This window comes from Acomys russatus, chromosome 19, assembly GCF_903995435.1.
Source record: "Acomys russatus chromosome 19, mAcoRus1.1, whole genome shotgun sequence".
Lineage (NCBI taxonomy): Eukaryota > Metazoa > Chordata > Mammalia > Rodentia > Muridae > Acomys > Acomys russatus.
This window is the reverse complement of record NC_067155.1, coordinates 45,350,671-45,374,677: the sequence shown is the minus strand read 5'-3', so window position 1 is coordinate 45,374,677 and position 24,007 is coordinate 45,350,671. Positions and strand designations below refer to the sequence as shown.

Genomic DNA, 24,007 nt, shown 5'->3' with positions numbered 1-24,007 from the left:
GAAATTCTGGTGACCTGTTTGTGAGGGCAGGCACAGCCCATCAGGCTGAGTGTTGGCAGAACCATCCCATCTTCTCTGGGGGCAAAGCTGCTTCTGTTTCTTAGTTATACTCTCTAGGGGGTGCGCCTTTCCCCATTACCCGCCCCCCAAGACCACAAGCAGCAACTTCAGGTGCCAAGTTCCAGATTAAAAAAGAAAGAAAGAAAGAAAGAAAGTGTTTCTCCATGTGAAAAACAAAAAACCAAACCAAAAGGAAAACAGTTGTATAAAGTCTCAGGCAAGCACTTGTTCAGGGAAAATATGACCTTAAGTATGTTGTAAATGAATTTGAAAAGGCTCCTTTGAGTTAGATGGGCTTTCGGGAAAAGCCCTCGTATTCATTGCATAGTTGAAGGGTTTTTAGCTGATGGGAACCCGGCCTCCTCCTCCTCCGAGGGCCGAGTTCGCTGAAGTTAGACTTGTAAATAGCACATTTGAAGAAGTATTAATGTATTATGTTACTTAATCTTTACCTATTTACATCTGTACAAGTAAAGCTTTCGTCTTTATCTTTTGCATATATGAACCGTCAGCTCATGAAGCAATTTCTTTTTACACTCTATGTACATGCCTCCTCCTCTGAGACAGCTCTGGGTGATGGATAGATGCTCCCCCCCTCCCCCCCGGCCCCCGTTATCATCAGATCCTTGTGTGTCATTACCTTCACCGTTTTGGTTCAAATCAAAGTTTTATGCAAGGAACAACAACAACAAAAAAGTAAAGAAATGTAAGAACAAACAGGACCTGTCTAAAAGGTCTGAAAAATTCCAACATTAATATACAAAAACATTTCAACATCCAAACAGAGTCTCTGTCCATTTTTTTTTTTCCAGGGGAAGAGTTGGAGCTCTGCACCTTTCAGTTTTGGGGGTGCAGGAGTTGTCTCTTGAGTCTTGGGGGGGGTGTCCCTGGGGTTTCTCCCCCACTCCAAGGTCCGCCTCGTCCTCTTGGCTTTTATCGAGCTTCGATGTCCTTCAGTGTGTGGGACGGTGGCCTCTCTCGGATTTCAGCCGACAGAGGCGTAGTCCTCCTGGGGGATCCCGGGCGGCCCCCTAATGTGGAGATGAGCGGAGGTGGGGCGCTGAGCGCCGCGGTGGGCGGGGTCTTGTTGAGCAGTCCATTCTGGTGGCCCGCAGTAGGGCTGATGCGAGGGTAGTGCATACTAGGAAGGCCTGGTGTGAGCAGGCTCGGGTGTGGGAGGTGTCCGTCCAGAGAAGCGGGGTGCACAGGGTGCAACCGTGGGTGCTCGTAGTCCTCCCGAAGCACGTGCAGCCGCTCGCGGTCATCCAGGTGTCCACCCCGTTCGTGCTCCCGCCGAGGGTCCACGGCCAGTGGGTGATGGTGGTGATGGTGGTGGTGGCTGTAATCATGAGGCTCCCTGTCCCTGAAGGAGCGGTCCGCTTCGTACAACCGGGGTGTGGAGAGCCGGTGCAGGGGGTCGTTCCTGAGCAGGAAGTCCCTGCCCAGAGGGTCCCTTCGGTGCATGTCCAAGTCACGGTAAGGATCCCTTAAGGGGTCCCGCATGGGGTCCCAGTGAAAAGAGGGGTACGGAAAGCGCTCTCCCCCTGGGATCGGACTAAGGCCCATAAACGGGGTCATCATGCGTGTCCTGTCCAGACTACCGATACTGTTCATGGCATGGAGGCCAGTCACTCCCACGGTCATGGGCATGGATGCCAGAGGCCCTGGGTGCACGCTGGCACTGGCTGAGGAGCTGGGCGGAGGTGCCTCTGAGGTCCTGTGGGATTGCGGGGCCTCTGTGGGTAGGTCGTGGTCTTCCTTGCGCTCCTCTTTGACCTTGACCTCGGCGCTCTTCTTGGGGTTCTCGTAGGCCGGCTCCCCCTTGCGTGGCTCGGCTTCCCGGCTAGAGGTGCTGTTAGGCCTGGTGCTATCCACGCCTGGTGTCCTCACGTAGGGCGATGGCACCCGGGACAGCTGCTTGGGTTCTTCGCCTGCTGCACGTCCCTCGTGGCTGTGCCCATCTCTCTCGGGCAGATGGCCTTCCTTGACTTTGTGCTCTTCAGTGGTCAGGTCCTTTCGGGATCCCGAGTGGTCTCTCTCCCTGTCTTTTGGTTTCTCTTTCTCACGAGCCTCAGTATTCAAATGACCCCTGGTCGTCGGATCGGTGGAGCTGCGGTTATGGCCCAGGGCGCTCACCGGGACGGGAGGTGCTGGGGAAGGATGGCTGGGGTGTCTTTTCTCAACGCTTTCCCTGTGAAGGGGAAGAGGGGGGGCAAAAAATGAAATGGGCTTGCCAGCCAGGCAAGGTGTGGTCAATGAGATGGTGGTGTGAGGACAGGGTAGGTCACCCAGGTAGTAGGCACTGCTCGGCTTCCCGGTAAAGACAGCCACCTGCTCTAATCTAGATTCTAGAGGCAGCTTCAGAGGTGAAGGCCTACAGATGAGGGTGAGTCGGGCTTCCAAGGGACCTGCCTTGATCAAGGTCACAAAGGAAGAGCCACTGTAGGCCAGGGTGGTCACTGAGGAACACTGAAGGACAGCCCATCTGTTTAGCTTCTCAGGATAGCTTTAGGTTAAGAATACAGATCTAAGAGCCCGATCACAAGTGAAAACTTTTCCTCAGACTCTGGATATAGCTGAGGTGGGGAAGGGTTTAATACAGTCACGAGAGGGCTTTCCAGCAGCTGACTCTGGAAGGGTCAACTAAGACCAACAGAAAACATGGATATTTACAATCTGATTCCTAACAATAGCAGAATTCAGTTATGAAGTAGCAAGGAAAATAATTTTATGGTGTGTGTGGGGGTTGGTGGTGGTGGTGGGGGGAGTCACAGCATTAGGATGGTTGAGAACCGCTAACGCAGACACAGAATAAGGGTGGCTGGAAAGGCAACCCCACCCCCTCCAATTCCTGGAGTGCCAGAGAACTTCAATCCGATGTGTGCAGACTGGGGTGTAGTAGACGTGGGGCAGAGCTCTCTGACTGAGGTCCCTGTCAGAGAGGGACCCATGAGAAGACTGTAAAAGGAAACTTGCAGGGACCTGGCTTGGGGAGGATATGTCTATGGACTCGGGGGGGCAGGGGGCAGGGGGTGGTGGTGGTGGTGGGAGGAACAGAGTAACAGAAGATGAGCAGTTCAAATTCAGAGTTAAGAGGGAGAAAGCTCAGGGTGGATGTGAGAAAGATAGGGGACGACGGACCAGAGGTTGTATAGACAAAGAAGTGTCAAAGATCGGAGTCCAGGGGACCCCAGTGGGGGGTGGGGGTGTGCTAGGGAAACTGACCTACGAATTCTGCTTCCTGTTAACATACAGAAGCTGACAAGAATAACCTTAAAGGAGAAAGAAGGAATAAAAAATGTCTTTCAAGTTTTCCCAACTTAAATACAAGGGGTCAATCTATCAAGAAAAAACCAAAATAAGCCTATACACTAGTCTATAAGAAATTATTCAGGAAGTCCACATTGTATGGGTTTGGCCCCTTTAGTACTTTAGAGCTCCTATAGGTTGAGAGATTTTTTTTTTTTTAATTACAACTTTCTTATATGGTAATTTGTGTTTTTACCTCATAAGAAACCAACCAACATAGCATGACAACTTACGAAAGAGTATCAGTCAGTTTTTTGAGTCAGGTTTTATCTAGGTATCCCTGGCAGACCTATGTAGAGCAGGCTGGCCTCAAAATCACAGAAATGCACCCTCCTATGTCCCCGGAGTGCTCGGATTAGTGGTGTGTGTCACTTTATCAGTCATATGTAGAACTGGAATATTTGATTTCTTTTTAAATTACTAGGGCATATACATGTACAATGTACAAAGTTAAAGATATGAATCAAATTTGAATTTTCCTCTGTGTGTGTGTGTGTGTGTGTGTGTGTGTGTGTGTGTGCACGCCTGCAGGTGCACACTATCAAGCAACTGAGGAGGTTAGAGGACAGCCTTGGGTGTCAGACACAAAGGTGAGGTGGGGACAAGGGCTCTAGGATTACACAAACACAAACACACACACATACACACACACACACTACTGTGCTCAGCTTTGCATAGATGGTGGGGGTCTGAACTCAGGTACAAAACACTTAGAGGGTATGTACATTACCCACTGAGCCATCTCCCCAGCCCCAAATTTCAACCCTAAGTACAAAAGAGTGACCATTGGGGTTTTTGGTTTTGTTTGCCAAGTGTATACTGACATGACTTTTCCGTCCATTCCAAATGAAAACAGCCTAAAGAAACAAAACGAAATGCCTACAGCATTCTGCATAAAAATACTGAGCTATTTTTTTCTTTTACGGTAGATTTTTGAGAAAAGGGGTTAATATGCAGAAAACAATGGTTAGTAAAATTAATAATCCCCTGGGAAAGCAGACGCAAAGCAAAGCTGCTTATTGCTGCTGTCTAAATTCAGATTAGTTAAACAAAACAAAAACAAAAACAAAAACACAAAACTGTACTGATTGTCTATGAGAGCCCCAGGGGTTTCGAGTTTGGATTAAGACTTGAGAAAAACAGGATGAGGTGATGCAAACATGACTTACTAGAAGCAAATGAAAAGAGGAAAACCAAAACCAAAACCAAAACAAACCAAAACAAAAAAACCTATGGATGGACGTCACGACTCAAAAGCAAACATGGCAGATTCATGCTGTGTGTGTCTGGCCCCGAGCTGTCTGTCTACCGGAGGATGTCTACTTGGACGCAATGATGTTTCAGGGACGTTGGGTGGCTTTGTACGTCTTGCTGCTTCTAAGATGGGCTCCTTATCCTATGTCCTAGCGATAGGCTACGGTCACCATCTGCTCTGTACCACAGAGTGCAAGGGAGGGCCGCCTGGTGTTGACTGGAAAGGAACTGAGGAGCTACAGAGGTCTTAAGCGCAAGGCTTTGACAGAGCCTGGGGCAAGGGAGAGGGGGGAGGTGGCTGGTTCTGCCTGGAGTGTGGCACAGGGCGGGCTCCCCCAGCGGGACTCGAGAGCGGTTTCTTTTCGTACCTTTCCTTGTCATCTTTACTAACGGAGGAGTCTCGTTTATCTACATCTCTATCTCTGTCATGGGCTGCAGCGGACGCACTGCGCTCCAACTCCCCTGGCTTCAGCCAGGGCGGAGGGGTCGGGAACGACGGAGGCGTTCGGTGCAGCCGGTTCCAGGGCTCGTGAGGATTGCTAAAGTTCTGCACACTGGGGCTATCCTTGTGGCCGAACACTGAGTTGGGTGCTGAAATGGTGAAGTGGAGAACAAAAAAGGTTTCAGAGAAATCTCAATAGAAACCTGCCGTAGTGAAGGTACTTACCAAAAACTTTTAACAGCATTCAGAGTTAAAATGAATACATGTTATTGGCAGCTGGAAAAGGAAAGGAGATTAACACACTCATTAGAGGGACACTTGTCCTACACTGTAGAGGCAGCTCACAGCTTTAAAAAAAAAAAAAAATTCAATGAAGAGGAAAAAGTGAGAAGGGACCGGGCAGGTATGTAGATACCCAGCCGGACATACGTGGGCATGCAGAAGTTCCAGGCATGCAGAAAGGTGCGTTATGACCGTATGACAGATGAATGCGTCAGTTCAGCAGAATCCACTGGTCCTCTGCCTAGCACACCCTGCCGAATGCTATTCCTTCCAGCATTAGTTAAAACGAGTGTCCAAAAAGACCGTGCAGGATTGTGTCCTGAGCAATGCATGCATTTGCATGCGTTCTTGTTCTTTGTCTGTCTGTCTGTCTGTCTGCCTCCCACCCCCCTTTCCTTCCTCTCTTTTTGAGACCAGATCTTATGGGATTCCCTGGGTTGGCCTCAAATTCCCTACGTAGCCACCATGATACCACCGCCTCCGCCTTCCCCAGTGCTGGGATTACAGGCTTGTGCCATCTCACTCTGATTATGTACTGCGAGGGATGGAAAACTTCCTGCATGTTAGGCAAGCATTCTATCCAGGAAAGTCAAATTCCTAGGCCCATTTTTCTTCAGTGTACTTTTTTTTTTTCAATCTTGCTATCTCAAAAGCTATATCTATATCTATCTATCTATCTATCTATCTATCTATCTATCTATCTATCTATCTGTATTTATATATATTGAGCTGTAACCAAAGGAAACTTCTTGTAGTGACCAAGCCTGTTACCATTCACTCGTGATGCACAGAGCCTATTTCAACAGTCTGTTCTGCTTCCAGTGGGGCTTATGTACTTATACCCAACTTCACTGTTAAACCTGTTTTTGGAATGCTCTAACCCGAATTTGTCCGTCCCCCCCCCCCCCCCCGTTAATAATAATATTACCACATATGTATTTTTTTTACTTTGTGTGTATAGACTTTTGCCTGCATGATTATATGTGTGCCATGTGTATGCCTGGTGCTCAGCCTACAGAGGCCAGAGGCAGGCATCAGATGCCCTGGACTGCAGTTACAGAGGATTATGAGTCATCATGTGGGTGCTGAGAACCAAGCCTGGGTCCTCGGGAAGAGTAGCACGTGCTCTTTCCCACTGAGTCACATCTCTACATCTCTAAGCGATTTATGTATATGTGTGTGTGTGTGTGTGTGTGTGTGTGTGTGTGTGTGTGTGTGTGTGTTCCTTTCATGGTACCTTCACTCACATTTGCTTTTCAGCAGGGTCTCACAATGCATCTCCGGCTGGCCCGGAACTCTCTTTATAGGCCAGGTTGGCCTCAACCTCCCAGAAACCTGCCTGACTCTGCCTCCTAAGGGATGGAATTAAAGGTGTGTGCTATACCACACCTGCCTCTTCCCTCTGTTTCCAAGTGAGTGTTGGGTGGTGCTGGGGAGGGAACGTGGGGCCTTGCCCATGCTAGACAAGCTCTCTGTCACTGGCCCTGTCACTGACCCATATACTCAGCTTTTTTTTTTTTTTTTTTTCCTTCCCAAAGTAAAGTTTCCCTTTTCCTCAAAAGGTCTAAAGCCATATATGGGTCAGAGAAATTGCAGAAGAGAGACGTAAGAAGAGAAGTACTCACTAACTGAAGGGTTTCCGAGTCCCCCGAAGGCATTGCCGCCGACTGCAGCGAGGCCCGTGAACGTAGACGGCCGGTTAAAAGGCTCTGCGAGTGAGATCGGGGAGCAAGAGATGGTGGTCAGGGACTTCTGAGTGGGGAGCACAGGGGTCTTGGAAGCTGGGGAGGTGACAGGTCCTCTTTGCTGCCCCTTGACTCTCCTAATGGGCTGTGTAAGGCTTTTTCTGCATTTGGACTTAGGCACTGGGTTAGCAAGTGTCTCAAGGGGTTCGTTTTCCTTTGCATGATTTTGGCTTTGCACTTGGGGTGGCACTGAGCAAACTCAAGACCCGGTGCTCTAAATTGCCTTCTTGCCTGTAAAGTGTTTCTGCCTCTGTCTCTCTGTCTCTCCTTTTTCTCTTTTAGACACGTCTCATTTAACTCAGGATGCCTTCAAACTTGAACTAATCCCCCTGCCTCATTCCTACCTCCTGAGTGCTGAGATTACAAGCATCAACAAAAATGAGGTGCTACCGGGCTAGAGAGAGCACCTGGGGTTCAATTCCCAGCACCCCCACGAGAGCTCACAACTGTCTTTAACTCCAGTTCCCAGGACCTTTCCCCCCCCCCCCCACCGCCTTCTGGCCTCTGAGGGCAATAAAGGCACATGCGTAGACATTCATATAAGCAAAAACACTTATACATGTAAAATAAAAATAAGTGCACCAGGCAGGGTGGTGCACGCCTTTAATCCTAGCACTTGGGAGGCTGAGGCAGGTGGATCTCTTTCGAGTTTGAGGCCAGCCTGGTCTACAGAATGAGTCCCAGGATACCCAGGGCTATGTAGAGAGACCCTGTCTCAAAAACCAATCAAATAAACAAAACAAAACAAAACAAAACAAAACAATGACGACAAAAGCAGATGATATATAATCCTCCTATATATTCCCCCACGAGGAGTCACTGCCTATGACTGGCTGCACTCTTCATGGGACTAATAGAAAGGCCACAGGAGGAATAAAGCTCCTAAGGAAAGACACGTCAACCAGAGTGCAAAGAAGAAAAAAGCAAAGTGTGCAGCCCTTTGATGAAGCTCTCTTTTTACACCCATCATATCTTTCTTTCTAGCTATTATAGGGACCCTTAGGGGTGGCACGTAGGCAGGACAAGTCCACTGCGAACACACATGCTCTCAGATGCCAAGGGATACTTCCCTGTCCCAAGCACCTCGTGGAAAGCCTAGATAACTGGATCTAGACCCACCAGGGAAGACGACCCCCGGGGCACAGCTGCGAGGAAGTGTCTAGACCGGACTGAGATGGAATGACCCACCCTCAGTGTGGGAGGGTGGCACCAGCCCACAGGGTAGGGCCCTGGACTGGATAAAAGGGAGGAAGTGAGCTCCCTGAATGAACACTATGACGTTCAGCGGCTTCCACATTGTTGCCACTATGCTCCACCCCGACTGGAGATCCCACGGAAGGCTTAGCAGGTGCCCTGACGCGGCTTCAACATTGTTGCCACTATGCTCCACCCCGACTGGAGAGCCCACGGAAGGCTTAGCAGGTGCCCTGACTGTGACTAGGCTGCAGGGAGGGTCCCCTCCCTCCCGTCCTTTCTCGCTCACCTAGGTGAGCGGCAGGGTTGAGAAAGTTACTGTGATGAGGCGGTGGCCCGAAAGGGGTCCCAGTAGGATGCGCAGCACCTGCAAAAACAAACAGAGCTGCATCAGAGTTTAGAGAAAGCCAGTGCTGGGGGGGGGGGGCGGTGAGTGGGTGGCCCAAAGAAAATGTGTTGAAGTCGAATTTCAGTGCATCCATAGCTCCTGCAGATACAACTGGGTAAAAGACAATGGGGGTGGGGTAGGGTGGGGGGGGAGGGGAGGAGACAAAAAAATAAAAAATAAAAAATAAAAAATAAAAAATAAGGCGCTCTTCCCATCTTCCCTAGTTGGATGGGTGACCTGCTCAGTTTTTGTCAGCTGGACACCAGCTGTAATTGAGAAGATGGCCCATCAGATTGGTTGGTAGGCAAGGCTGTAGGGCATTTTCTCCATTAATGATTGATGTGTAAGGGCCCAGCCCACTGCAGGCGGTGTCATTCCCTAGGCAGGTGGTCCGGTTCTGGGTGGTATAACAAAGAACAAAGGGTAAGTGAATGTGAGCCTGCCTGTAGGGCAAGCCAGTAATTACTGATCCTCCCTGATTGCTGCTTCAGGTCTTGCCCTGACTTCTCTGCCTGGTAGACCATAAGCTGAAATAAACAACTTCTTCCCCTAATTTGCTTCTGGTTGTGGTGTGTTATCACAGCAATAGCAAGCCAACTAAAATGGCTGGACACCACGAGAAAAGGCATTTGCTATGTGTGTGCATGCATGCGGGTGTGTGTGTGTGTGTGTGTGTGTCTGTGTGTGTGTGTGTGTGTGTGTGTGTGTGTGTATCTGTGCTTATATGTAAGTATGTGCATGTAGAGTCAGTCACTCTCTACCTTAATTTTTTTTAAAAGACAAAGTCTGTCGCTAAACCTCCCCAGCTAACAAATGCACACTGCCACGGCTAGCTATATGGATTCAGAGTCCTCATGTTGTGCGGTAAGCACTTTACTGGCTGGGCCATGGCCCCAAAAGGATCTCTTGATGAAGTTAATGGCACAAGCATCAGGCCTGGTTAGTTGGGGGAGGGGTATAAGCAGAGCTCCTATAACCAAGCCTGTCTGCAGCGATGCAAGCTTGCAAACACTGAAGGGAGTCCATCTCTGAAGGACTTCTTAGGCACCTCTAAAGTAGAGTAGCAAGTTGAAGGCATCCTTCTTCAGCACATCAGGGACACGTTTTTTTTTTTTTTTTTCACTTCATGGGTGGTCCTGAAGCTGCAGACAGTGCTGTCCTGTGGAGTCTCCTGCCAAGCCCCACTCTCGTTACCAAGGGGTGGGTGGGTTCTTTACCACCCACTGAAAGGCCCTCACAAGGCTCCCCACCACCACATGTACTGCAGGGAGCTGGCGCTGAACGATGGTAGGCTAAGCCCTCTGATGTCTCTTAACTTCCAGTGCCAGGAAAAGGCACTTTATTCCTGTTTTGAACCTCCAAGCCCTCAGGGTGGCTCAGTTGGTAGGGTGCTTGTCTAGTGTGCAGAAAGGCCCTGATGCCAGACCCAGCATTGCATAAACTCAGTGTGGCAGTGCATGCCAACCATACCAGCCCTCAGAAGAGGCGCGAGGATCAGGAGTTCAAGGTCAGCCTGAGCTCTGTGAGACTGAGCCACAGAACTAAACCAAACAAAATGGAACACCAAGGGTGGAGCAACAGGCTTTAACAGTCTCTATCTGCTGTGCCTCTCAGTGTAGTTTATAGTTCCCTTCATATGACTGCATATTCTTTGTTTTCTATTTGGTCAATTTGAATGTTTAAGTTACATTTACGTGTGTGTGTGTGTGTGTGTGTGTGTGTGTGTGTGTGTGTGTTCGCGCGCACATACCACTGTGACTACATAATCATGTGTGTACCTCTATTCGTGTGGCGTGCATGCATGCCACCGTGCATCTAGAGGCCAGAGAATAACTTCTGGGAATCGGTTCTCTCCCTCCACCATGTGGAACCCAGTGATTGAACTCAGTTGATAGGCTTGGTGGCAAACACCTTTACTCCCTGTGCCATCTTGTTGGCCCCGATGTATTTTTTATTTTACTTATTATTTTTAAAAATCTGTGTATATATATGAGTGTTTGGCCTGCAGGTATACGTAGGGACCACACATGTGCTGGGCTCCTGCAGAGCCCAGAAGGTATTAGATTCACTGCAAGTGAAATGACAAAACAGTTTTGAGCTGCCACCACCTGGGTGCTGGGAATCAAACCTGGGTCCTCTTCAATAGTAGCCAATGCTCTTCACTCCCGAGCCATCTCTGCAGCCCCTCAACTTATAGTTCTTTGAAACACATCAGATCCCTTTCCTGTAGGAAGCTAGGAAAGAAGAGGAGGGCGGAGCAGGACATGTATGCGAGTGCGTGCGTGAGTGTGTGAATTGAAGAAAGACAGTATTTCTAAAAGCTTTGGGCACTGAGCTTGCTAATGCTGGCTGGGAAGGCAGGCCTGGCTATCGTGCCTCGCCAAGGGCACCTGAAGCAGGTTTGAAGAAAGCTCATTTCAGACATGACTCCCAGACTTGAGATTCGAACTCGGGTCCTAACACTTGCATGGTGAACACTTTTATATCGAACTGTCTCTCCAGCCCTAGATTGTTTCTTTTGCATCCCTGGAGACCCCCCCCACCCCCCCCCACACAAGGGTTGTGTGAGCCTGGGTGTGCACAGTAAGACTCAACACAAAAGGACACACGCTGGAATCTTGGGGTTTGAGGGCACCTACGGGGTTGTCCACCCACTGAGAAGTAAAAACCAACTTCTCTGCACAAGTGAACATATCCCACAGCCTTCTTTAGTTACCACTGATGGTGCCAGCCAAATAAAGTGTGGACCACATACTGTGTAGTACATGCTAGTTAATGCTCAGACAAAAACCCAGGACCCTGGGGATGCCCACAGTTCCAGGATTATCGAAGCAAAAGAAGTCAATTCATCCATTTGGCTGCAATGAAGTCCAGGGAGAAATCTCTCTATTTCTCTCCCAAAATTGCTCTCCATGTAGCCTTGTCTCCGAGCTGGGTGCCATGGTAACAGAGCCTTCAAACACATTCCCCAAACAGAACCCACAGGAGGAAAATCAGAGACTCTGGCTATTCCATCCGTCCCCAAAGGGTGATTTATTTGCTCTGACCACAGGTTGGGCTTCTGCACCGAGGATGTCGGTAAGCTCTCTGCTGGTCAGCGCAAGAGTCAGTGGGGCTACCAAACGCGAATCTTGGGTCAGAGCCTGAGAGGGCAGCAGGTAGGATGGATGCAGAACATGTTTCCTGCGGGTAAGCAAGGGTGGACCCCTTCGCTGTTTTTGTTCCTGAGGGTAAATTCAGATTTCATACAGTGAGTGCACGGAGCCACAGAGCTCGTTACTGCAGTGAGTGCAGCTCCACCACTCTAACTATTCACTAAGCTCTGGGGTAGGGCCTGAGTACTAAAAGCCGATTTAACATATACTGACTGAGTGGGCTGGAGATGTAGAGCCCTTGGTAAAGTGCTTTCCCGGCACACATGAAGACCTGGCTTCAGTCCCCAGCACTAGATAAGCCAGGTGTGGTGGCACGCGGCAGCCTGTGATCCCCCACACTCAGTAAGGAGAGACAGGAGGACTAGAAGTTTAAGATGAGCCTGGGTTACATAGAGAGTTCAAGGCCAGCTTAGGCTACATCAGACCCTGCCTCAAGTGGGGGAGGGGGGACAAGTGAGAAATGCCAGCTGTGGTGTGCAAGCTCTTAGTACTCAGGAGGCAGATTTTTGAGTTCGAGGCCAGCCTGGTCTATGGAGTGAGGTCCAGGACAGCCAGGGCTACACAGAGAGACCCTGTCTTGAAAAACCGAAGAGATTGAACAGTGACCAGGGATGGTATAGAACTGTCATCTTAATACTCAGGAGGCGGAAGCAGAGACTAATCGTATGTTCTTGCTCTACCTAGTGAGTTCCAGGTCTCAAGTAAAAAGGGAAAGAAAACACTGAATTGTTTAGGACACTTGGTACCAAGAGGACCTGTGCGCTGGTTAGTTATTAATTTGTGTATGCATGCAGCACTCATATACTACAGCTCAGGTGTGGAGGTCAAAAGACAACTTTCAAGAATCAGCTCTCTCCTTCTCCTGTATGACTCCCAGGGAAATCGAACCAAGGACGTAAAGATTGCCAGTAACTGCCTTAACTCACTAAGCCACACTCCCAGTCTTATTACGGTCAGTTTTGAGCATCACCTTGCCACGACCTTGAACTACCTGCTAAGAGAATCCCGAGTGAAGAATTACCCAGATGAGGCTGCCTGTAGGTATGTCTGTGAGGGGACTGTATTGACTATTAACCGATCAGGCCCACTGTTGGCAACACCATTCCCTAGGCGGGGTCCCGAGCCTCAAGAGCAAGCAGTTAGGATGTGTTTATTCTTTCTTCACTCTTGACTGTGGATGCAATATGACTGATTGCCCTGAGCCTTTGCCTTGACTTCTCTTCAATGACGAACTGTAGCCTGGGAGTATAGGCCAAATAAACCCCTTTCCTTCCCTGAGGTTTTGTTGTTGTTGTTGTTTTGGGTTTTGCTTGTTTGTTGTTTGTTTTGTTTTGGGACAGGGTATTTGCTATTTCAATAGAAATGATGAAACAATGACATCACCCAAATCTTCCACATGACCACTACATTTGGCCCCTGTGTACCTGAAGTGGACAGGGACAGTTCTCTGATACCTTCTGCCCTCCTCCTCGGACTGACCTTTCGCACTCCAGGAGACACGGGCAGTATGTATTTTCAGAGGCGAATGATTTTCAGTGTGAGCGAACAGGACACAAGCCTCTTGGACAGAGCACTCTGGGTCCCGCACGTCATCTGCCATCAAAGTCAACCAAGCAATAACAATGCGTTCTGTCTGCAACCGAACAGCCAGAGCCAAGTGGGCCACTTGCTTATCTCAGCCCTTACTAAAGGCAGTTGCCTTTTTTATTGCTTGCTTACTTTGGTTTCTTTCTTTCTTTTTTGGTTTTTTGAGACAGCCTTGGCTGTCCTGGACTCACTCTATAGAACAGGCTGGCCTCGAACTCACAGACATCCGCTTGCCTTAGCTTCTGGAGTGCTGGGATTAAAGGCGTGTGCCACCACGCCCGGCTACTTGCTTCAGTTTCTACAAATTATTTTTTGACATGAGGCTTGAGTAACCCAGGCTGGCTTTGAACACACTATGTACCAAGGATGACTTTGAACTCCTGATTTGCCTGTCTCGGTCTCCTAAGTGATATGTCCAATTCATGCTGTGCGGCAGATGGAGCCCAGGGCCGAACTAGGCAAGTTCTCTATCAACTGAGCTTATGTCCTCAAGCCTGTTTGTTTGTCTTGAGAAACCGTGGCCCAGGCTGTGCTGAAGCTCACCCTGTAGCCCAGGCTATGCTGAAGCTCACCCTGTAGCCCAGGCTATGCTGAAGCTCACCCTGTAGCCCAGGCTATGCTGAAGCTCACCCTGTAGCCCAGGCTTGCTTTGAATTATTGTTTCTCCTGCTTCTGCTTCCCAAGTGCTGGTGTGACAGACCTAAGCCACCGAACACATGACAATAACCTCTCTTAACCGTATTCCTCCATCCTCCGACCCTCAAAAGGCAGTGTGGTTGTCACTAATTGTTCTGTAGGCAACAAACTGAGCTTGATCTCATCCTTACAAGAATCCCTGGATTTACTGTCCTTCTAATCGGCCCTGGCAAGCTTTCTGATCTTCTTCAATAGCTTTTCATGTGCCTTTGAGTTGTATCCATTTAACAAGGGAACACGTGACACGCCAAAGCCATGCAAGTGCTGTAAGGGCAAAGACCATCTCTTTTCGTGCGTGTATGCACACATGTGTGCGTATGCACTCATGTGTGTGCAGGTACATGTGCACATGTGTCTGAAGACCAGAGGTCAAGCTTAGATGTTATTCTGCAGGTGTTGTCCACCTTGTTTGTTTTTTTGTTTGTTGTTTGTTTTTTGAGGCAGGCGCTCATTATGTAGCCCTGGCTGTCCTAGAACTTCCTATGTAGATCAGACTAGCCTCAAACTCAGAAAGAGCTGCCTGCCTCTGCATCCCAAGTGCTGGGATTAAAGGAGTGCACCACCACACTCAACTCTACCTTTTTCTTTGAGATAGGGTCTCTAGTTAGCTTGGATATCGCCAATACAGCTAGACTAGCTGGCCAGTGAATCCTAGAGACTGGCTGGTCCCTGCTTCCTCTCTGTTGCAATTACAAGTGTGTATCACCTCACCTAGCTTAATTATCTATTTGTCCTTGTTGAATGAAAAAGGTTTATCAGTGAGGCAGGGCCCACCTCCCTAGCCACGTGGGGTACTACCTCATAAGCTGGTTATAAATCTTATTCTTCAGTTATTAAGCGATCAGGGACACGGAGCCCAGGTACCACTTTGAATTGTCAGCTCCCTCACCCTCTGAACTCACCAGTGGCAGAGAACAAAGTAGAAGGTCGTGCCAGATCATGGGGGTGATGGATGGCTCCAAAGAGACTAGGGCCTGGAGGACGGCTCAGGAACTCAGGTTTGAGCCCGAAGTCCAGCTTGTGTGGGTCTGACTGCATCTGTTTCTGAAACAAGAGGGAGGGGAGAGGGTAAAACCCAGGAGAGCAGCAGACAAAGGTAGCTAACTCAAGACTGGTGGGGGTGGGTCAACACGGTAAACAACATGAGAACAAAGCCTTCAAATGCCAGGAAAACAGCCTGGCCTTGTAGGGACTGGCAGTGGCTGCTGGACGGTGGCACCTGCCTCCTACGTCAGAAATGTGTACCTGTAAAACCAGGACTTGGCCTTTGAAGTGGTCCAGTTTGAGGGGTACAACCAGGTCCTATTTATTCAAAGACTAGTACCACTCCCACACAGGTTGTCATTTTGTCGTAAAGGCCGAGTCTGCAGGTTCTTTCTCTACCCCTCCACCTCATACAGTCCAGGCTGGCCAGGCCTCAGGCCCACTGTGTCACCGAGAATGATGACTGAGAAGTCCATGTCCCCCTACCTCCATCCCTACAGAACCATCCAGCCTTACGTGGTGCTACAAATGAAAGCAGGGCTTCCTGCTGGAAGAGGAGCACCTTATCCAATTGGGTCACATCACATCCCTAGAGTGGGTTTGTTTTTGTTTGTCTGTTTTGAAGCAGAGTATCACGTAGCCCAGGCTGCCCTCAATACATACTTGAGGGTATTTTTAAACGCCTAATCCTTCTGCCTCCAGCTCCCCAGCGCTGAGATTACAGGTATGTACCACCAGCCCTGAATGCAAGTCCCCCCACCAAGTACTTATTTCATTTTTGTGCAGTGTGTGTGTGTGTGTGTGTGTGTGTGTGTGTGTGTGTGTGTGTGTGTTGGGAGTGGGGTGTATGTGTGAGAGAGAGAGACATGTCTCTGGGTGCACACAGAGTCCAGAAAAGGGCAACAGATCCCCTGAAGCAGAGTTTCAAGGAGCTAGCACTGCAGGTAGTTGTGAGCCACCTGGATGGACTCTTGGAAGCAAACTCAGTTCCTCTGGAGAGCAGTGTGCTGTTAGTGGGGTTTTGTTTGCTTCAGAGGCTAGGGTACCCTAGAAAGAGGGAACTTTACTTGAGAAAATGCTTCCCTCAGACTAGCCAGTGAAGAAGTCTGTGGGGGCATTTTCTTGGTTAATGACAGATGTGGGAGGGCCCAGGCACTGTGTGTGGTGCCAGCCGTTCCCACCGTTTAGGCTCCTGCCTCAAGTTCCTACCCTGACTTCCCTCAGTGGTGGACTGTGACTCGGAAGTGTAAGCCTTTCCTCCTCAAGTTGCTTTCGGTCATGAGTTCACTCATCACAAGCCAAGACAGACAGCAAACGCTCTGGACGGCTAAGCCACGTCTATCTAGCCCTTCTGCCTGCGAGTTTTAAAATGACAGTATTTAAAAGCTCATTATGCTAGGAATTCTGCAAGAACAACCTAATGTATAAAATTAATTGCCTAATGGCCCCTTTGTCGTATTCTAATATATCACAACACATTAATTGAATCACTGTTATATATTAAAACAACAACACAGAAACTAGAGGAGAAATTCAGTGACTGAAGTACTTGCCAGGCAAGTGTACGAGCTGAATTTGATCCCTAGAATGCACCTTAAAAAAGAAAAATTAAAAAAAAAAAAAAAAAAAAAAGCTAAGTGTAGTTGCGTATGCTTTTACTCCCAGCCCTGTGGCTCCCTTAGCAGCCAGACTAGCTTAATTTGTGAGCTGTAGGCCAATGAGAGACTGTCTCAAAGAGCAAGGTGGACAGACAGCTGCGGAGGAAGGACATCTGAGGTTGACATTTGGCCTCCACATACAGGAATACACACTTGCATGTGTACACATGCATATGAACACTCATCTCACACACACACACACACACACACACACACTTTTCCTTTCTAACTCCCGTCCTCCATTACTTGGAGTGGGGAAGTCAAAGCAAATGTATGAACTGTGCCCAGGCACTGTACGTGAAACCTTTACTAGCCGTGGCCTCACTCCATCTGCTCCTGCAGCTGACTTAGCTGCACCCCCTCCATGGCTGTTAATGGCTAGCCCTCCATCTTTTCCTCAGCCCCTCCCTAGCATCGCTCTGGAGGCTGGTAGCCCTCTGCCTGTCCTGAGTTCTGACACTCTTTCCTTGCTGTCAGCCTCCTGTCTTCCCAGAGTGGCACTGGGCCCTAGCTCCTAGCACCTTCTCCTGTTATTCTCTGCCCTGGGCCTGCTTCTGTTTGGCTTGTGCAAGCCCCTGGGCTCCTCCCATGATCTCAGCCACTTTGACCCCTACTCTTGTGCAGTCTCAGACTCCTGCCTGTTCCGGAGACCCTCTTCCCTGCTGTGTAACCGTGGAGGCCTTTGCAAAGGATGAGGCCACCTACATTGACTTGGGTGTGAAAATCTCAGGTGAGAGAGGACAAGCCAACCCTCGCTTACCCATCCGCTCTCTGAAGGTGAAGCCTAGCCATGCACTTCGTGGAAACGCATGAACCTTTGCCACTGCGTGTGCATGTGACACTGGGGGACAGAGGGCATCTTTAGGTGTGGTTGTCAGGCGATATCCATCTTCATTTGGAAACTATCTATTCAGGGTCTATCAAGAACCTGGAGCCCGCCAGGCTAGGCTGGCTGGCAAGCCATAGGGGTCCATCTGTCTTGGAACTGTGAGCATAAGCCACTGTGACCAGCTTTTTTGGCGGTTTCTGAGGGTTGAACTGAAATCGCCAAGCTTGCAAGGCAATCACTTTACTAACTGAGCCATCTCCCCAGCCCACTACCTTTTACTCCAATTTATACATCACACACACACACACACACACACACACACACACACACACACACAGACACACAGAGTGTGTGGGTCTCACTACTGAACACATAGAACACATATAATAACAGGAAGATCTTCGCCCTGAGCCTGTCACAGGAAACAGCCTGTAGACCTCAGGTCTCCACAACTAACTCATGAGTGCCTAAGAGAATGAGGAAATGTACACTCAGAAGGGAGGGAGGGAGGAAGGGAGGGAGTGAGAGAGAGAGAGAGAGAGAGAGAGAGAGAGAGAGAGAGACATACAATTTCTGCTCCAATCTATGGGGACCACAGTAATGAAAGCCTCACTGTCAAGGAATGGCCAAACCCCAAAACCGAGCTTCTAATTCTCTGTAAATCTATAAAAATCTTCGGAGCACCTCCTTTAATTTAGTTGCCAAATTATTTAGTGCTAATATTGCATGGTAGACGGCGTGGACTCATTAAGTGCGAATAAGGTCCAACAGGCAGAATAGGGCCTGGGGATTAGAAGACGTTTGCTGGGAAGGCAAGATGAACTGAGTCATCCCGCAAGTGCGCGCGCACGCGCGGGAGAGACAAGCCTGGCTAATTGAATTGGGATAATGAAAGGCAAAGTCACCAGGGGTGTTTTTCATGGAACAGAAGTCGCTAAAAGAGCTGTGCCTCTGCAATCCCTCATCCCCTTAAACCCAGCAAGTTAAAAAGGTGAGGCTTACCTGCTGTTTCTCTCTCCCCGCCACCCAGAACCCAGAGTGAATGGAAGTCATCACGGAAACCTAGTTAGCGCCTCGATCTACACCCATTTTCTAGCTGAGCTGAACTCTGAGGGCTCCAATTATGCCTTGCCTGGTAATAAAGTAAAAGTGAGCAAGATTCACTGATGGGGTGTGAGGGAGAGCAGGTGCCTGGGAAACGGAGAGAGGGCTTAATGCCTCGAGGAGGACGTGGGCGGGAGGAGGTGAGCAGGAGGAGGTGAGCAGGAGGAGGTGAGCGGCATTTCCTTTTCATTAGCTCTCATTTATTCATTTTGCGTGTATGCATGTTCATGCCACAGTGTGTGTGAAGACCAGAGGGTAACTTTCAGGAGTCATTTCTTGCTTTCCCTCCTGTGGACCTGGGAACTGAACTCAGGTCCTTAGGCTTGGCAGCAAATGCCCTTATCTGTTGAGTCATCTCACCCTCACCTTCTTGCTTTTTATTTTATTTTATTTTTTAATTATTATTGTCGTGTGTACACCAACACAAAAATATGTAAATGCAACCTACTGGGTCCATGTGTTCAGGACCACTCACTTGGTATTGGATAACAAATCAGGGGGCTCAACCTAGACCGATTCTCTCTCTCTCAGCAATCATTAGTTGCTTACAGCTCTTCATCTAGGGGGAGGCCTTTGAGATTTCTGCCATCTGCGCTGGCGTCTCAGCCGGTGGGACTATTGTTTCGGTTCACCCTCTTGTTCTAAATCATGGTACCCTTTGCGAAGTGTTTCTCTTCCATGGGGTTCAACAAGGCCTTCTCTCTTCTTTCCTTCCTCCCTCTCCCATCACCCCCTCCTCTTTAGAAGAATTACACCCATCTGTCCATCTGTCAATGCATGTGGAGACTAGTGGAAGTTGGTTCTCTCCTTTCATCATGTGAGTGCCAGAGGTCGAACTCAGGTCATCAGGCTGGGTGGCAAGTACCTTTGCCCACTGAGCCATCTTGCCAGACCCCTCTCTTTTATTAAAATAAGGTCTCATCTATAGACAGGTGCAGTAACTGGCCAGAAAGTGCTCCCAGTGAGGACTTAATATATTCTAGCCTCCAGAAGGACTGATGATATGGCCAGAAACATAATTTCTTATTATTACAACTCAATTATTACACACACAGCCAATGAGCACTCAGTACCTTCAACCTCTTGCAGGATAGAGATGGTCCCTTCTCCAAATACATCATAAGAAAAAGTATCTTTCTAAATATTTTTTAAAAGTATGTGTATTTGTGTCCTAGTGTGTGCACATGAGTATGCCCATGTAGGGGTACCCCTGGAAGCTACAAGAATACAAGAGTGTACACACTGGATGGTACAGATGGTGGTCAGCTGCCTGATATGGGTGCCATATGGGACGTGACCTTGGGTCCTCTCAAAGAGCAGTCAGTACTCTTAACTGGTGAGCCATCTCTCTAGCCCTCAATATACACACATACATACACACACACACACACACACACACACACACACATTTGTTAAAAACCAACCAACCAACAAAAATGGCTGGGCTGATGAGATAGTTCAGCTAGTAAAGGTAGCCATCACCAAGCCTGACAACCCAAGTTCGATCTCTGAGACTTTCATGATAGAGAGAACGGACTCCTAAAAGTTGTCCTTTAATCTGTGCGTGCACATGCGCGCACACACACAGACACACAGACACACACACACACACACACACTAAAACAATGAATACATAATAAAAATGTAAAAGCAAAACTCAAAATATCCCAAACCCTGAAACATTCCCTGTTGGCTCTTCTCAAGTTTAAGTTTGGTCTACATTTAATTCTTGGGTTTATAGCAGTTCTAGACAGATTTGCAAAAGCATTATTTTATGAGTTAATCCATTTTTACATCCTTTCCATTCATAAGACCAACTCATCAAAAAAGGCGAAGGACGCTGGGTGGTGATACTTGTTTTAGTGCTATGGCTTCCCTCAGTGACAAAGGTATTTCTGTTTTGAAGATGGACTGGCCCTTGACCTTTCTTGTCCTTGAGGATCGAGAGTTCAAGGTCAGCTGGGTGTGGTGGCGGGTGCACGCTGTGATCCCAGCACAGGAGAGGCTGAGGCAGGTGGATCTCTGCGAGTTTGAGACCTGTAAGGCCAAAACACCCAAGACTACAAGAGAAACCTGTCTTGATAAACAAAAAACAAACAAACAAGAAGAAGAAGAGGAGGAGGAGGAGGAGGAAAGAAAGAAAGAAAGAAAAAAGAAAGAAAGAAAGGAAGAGAGAAAGGAAAGAAAGAAAGAAAGTCATCCTTAGCTACAAAGTAATCCCTAGTCCTGCCTGGACTACCAGAGACTGTTACAAAACCAGACCAGACTGGTAGTAAAGCACAGCCCTTCCTGCCTAAAAGCGCTCACTCTCTGGTGGCTGGCCCCACCCAGCTCTGCACGGGGAGGGTCACACTGACCTTGACTTTCTGTTGGTGGTGGTAAATCTGCCAGGCGATGTGCACGTGCATGGCGCACCACTTTCCTGGTTTCTGAAATAAGAAAGAACGGTGTGGTCAGATGGGAGACACACAACAGACAGCCCAACTTTCCTTTTGCCCCAAGCTCCCTGCAGATGTGGGCTATGGAGAAGTCTTTTCTTTCATGAAAACAGGCAAGCTCTGTGTCAGCATAAGCACCCATAAGCAGCTCTTCCAAGTACAGGCTTGAGGGAGGCAGGACCCACATCCCCTTGTCCCCAGTGGGTCTAAGACAATGGCTTCTTTACAGAGCAGTCCTCTGCCAAAGACAATATGGTCAAGACCAGACTCCTGTCTTTGTGCAGCCTGCCTCCTCCAGTGCTAGCCTGCAGGCCTGGTGAGAGGCAAGCCCTGCCTAACAAAGGCTGTCAAGCTAACAGGCACATCAGCTGTCCAGAGGAGCTAATTAGGGAATGTCTGTGGGTCAAATCAAAACAAGAGAGGGGACTGGGCCTTTAAAGCGTTACACAGACTTTTGTCACATTTTTATTACAGTCTGGCAACCTGGAATGTTTCACTGAGAGCCACTAACCCATGTATGTGCGCGGTTCCGTGTGGTTGTGTGTGGTGGTGGTGGTGGTGTGTGTGTGGGGGTGCACACTTCACTCTTTTCTAGCTAAAAGAAGAGAACAAACAGAAAGAGGAGTTGAGGAAGAATGAATTCCTTCCTTCCTGCAGAGATCAAGTCTCTCTTCTGCCTTGTGAAGAGTTGGGTCTGTATGGTGCAACACAGAGCGGGGCCAGCTCTTTCTGCTTCCCTTCGGCTAAGCACTTCCCCGAGCTTAGCCGAGCTTCCCATTCAGGAAGTACCACACGGGTGAGAAGGTCCTGCTCCACTCTGAGCCAGCAAAGGACAGAATCACCTGGCGTCTGTAGCAAGAGGCTGCTCCTGACTTAGATCTGACACCACGTCTGCTCTCTTCAAATAGGATTATGGGTTGTTTGTGATCACAGAGAACACACACTCATTTCGGATGAGAGAAGAAGAAGAAGAGGAGGAGGAGGAGGAGGAGGAGGAGACTGTGATGGCTAACACTGCACGGGTCTGACAGGACCCAGACAAGATGCCAGGCACACACCCATGAGGGGCTATCTAGATGAAGTTAGCCTCTGGGCATGCTCATGAGGGATTAGTTGCTTCGGTTAACTGAAGTGGGAAGCCTCACTCTAAGCAAGGACATAGAAAGCAAGTGGAGTGTCAGAATTCATCCCTCTCTGCATCATGTACCTAAACCTTCCTGCTGTGACGTATACAACCTTGAATTGGGAGTCAGGTACTGTGTTATAGCCAAGAGGAAAAATAAGCCGGGGTGGGGGTGGGGGTGGGACTGTGTCACAGTCAACAGCAGGAACTTGATCATTCAACCACTGTCTGTCCTCTGTTTTCTGTCCCAGCTCTGGACCATGTAAGTCAGTATGGATCCAGAGGTCACCTGCTGGCCAGACACTAGACTTCAGGAACACTATGCCTGTGCTTTTAGTATCCTTCCATTGCTCCCTGGGAGGCAGCTTCAACAGGGCAGGGAAGCATGACTTAGCATTGGCTGCTAAGAGAGACGAAGCACAGCCAGACTGTGGCTTGCCTTTCCCCTTGCCTGTTATCCCAGCATAGACAGGGGTGGGGTGGGGGGTGGGGTAGCTAAGTCAGGTGGGTCACAAGTTCAAAGCTAGTCTGGGATATAGGAGAAGAGAAAGACCTTGCCTCATGACATTAAAAAAAAATTTTTTTTTAAATTATTTCTTTTAAAATTCTGTTTCTGTGTGTATATCTGTGTGGGGGTATATGTATGTGCAGTACCCACAGGGGCCAGTAGAGGGAGTTGGATGCCTCAGAGCTGGAGTTATGGAAGGTTATTAGTCACTAAACATGGGTACCAGGAATCAAAGTTGAGTCTTAATGCAAGAGCAGAACCAAGTGCTCTTAACCTGAGAGCTATCTCTGCAGCCCCTTGTCAGCTGTATTAATGAAACACCCAATGGCCCAGCTTCCTCCAACACTCAAAAGGAACCAAAAAAAAAAAAAAAAAAGTTTAAAGACCATTTCCCATCCCCCTGCCTGCAGAACCAGCCAGCGTTAGCTACTCCCACTGCCGTTCACTCTGGCGTCTCTCCAGCTGGGTCCCCGCTACCGACTTGTGTTCTTAACCCACAGAGAGTCAGAGGTTGCAGAAAGAGTTCCCGAAGAAGCTCTTCTTACCCTTAACATAGGTCTGAAAGGATCTGTCAACTGTGAAGAGAAAATGACAACTCGGTTACACGCCTGTCACTCAAACAATTGCCCTAATTAACAAATTTGTAGTGCTTCATTAGGAGGGGAAATTAAAATGTTAGAATTTTACTTTTAAATGAAGCCCTTTTAGAGAATAATTAACCCATTTTCACACCATCAAAAGTACCAAGGGTCCCCTCCCCCACCTCAGGAGGCTCATAACATGCACAATGACACGTCCCCCCTCCCCGCCAGACAAGCTTCACTAGTAGGGACGTGCCCTATGCTAGCATGACTTGCACGTAACCTACACCATGAGGGTCCCCACCGTGACTGGCTCTGCTGCAGGCCACTGTGTGGGGCCTAGGGGAGAGGTAGTCCTCAGACCACAAAATGAAAGGTGACATGGAGGAGGTCATCTGGGAATGTCTGTCTTGTCCAGGCCCTGTAGACCCAAACTGTCTTTACAACATCCTTCCTGGCTTCAATGAGGACGTGCCACCCACAGGGCTTAAGCTCTTGGGGCGGGGGGGGGGGGAAGTCCACTGAAATAAAACTGCTCAGAGGGTAGAGTTATAAATGACAGCCAACAGGCAAGCATCTCCTATCCGTGCGGCAAGCAGAACATCCGTTATGAATAAATAACAATAACTGGGGAATAATGGATATTTTATTTGGCTCTAGAGCATGCTCC

General features: G+C 48.7%; 1 protein-coding gene across 4 annotated transcripts in view; it reads right to left on the bottom strand.

The window, feature by feature from the left end:
• Positions 1-206: 206 nt before the first annotated feature.
• Auts2 (activator of transcription and developmental regulator AUTS2) overlaps positions 207-24,007 on the bottom strand; it is a 1,105,889-nt gene continuing 1,082,088 nt past the window's right edge. For all 4 annotated transcript variants that reach the window (XM_051161360.1, XM_051161363.1, XM_051161362.1 and 1 more), the window contains exons 13-19: positions 23,302-23,331; positions 21,045-21,116; positions 15,015-15,156; positions 8,576-8,653; positions 6,973-7,056; positions 4,992-5,214; positions 207-2,251 (exon numbers count right to left, since the gene is read on the bottom strand). In XM_051161360.1, coding sequence (XP_051017317.1) covers positions 994-2,251; positions 4,992-5,214; positions 6,973-7,056; positions 8,576-8,653; positions 15,015-15,156; positions 21,045-21,116; positions 23,302-23,331 — 1,887 coding nt within the window. In that variant the 3' untranslated portion in view covers positions 207-993. The remainder of the gene's footprint in view (positions 2,252-4,991; positions 5,215-6,972; positions 7,057-8,575; positions 8,654-15,014; positions 15,157-21,044; positions 21,117-23,301; positions 23,332-24,007) is intronic.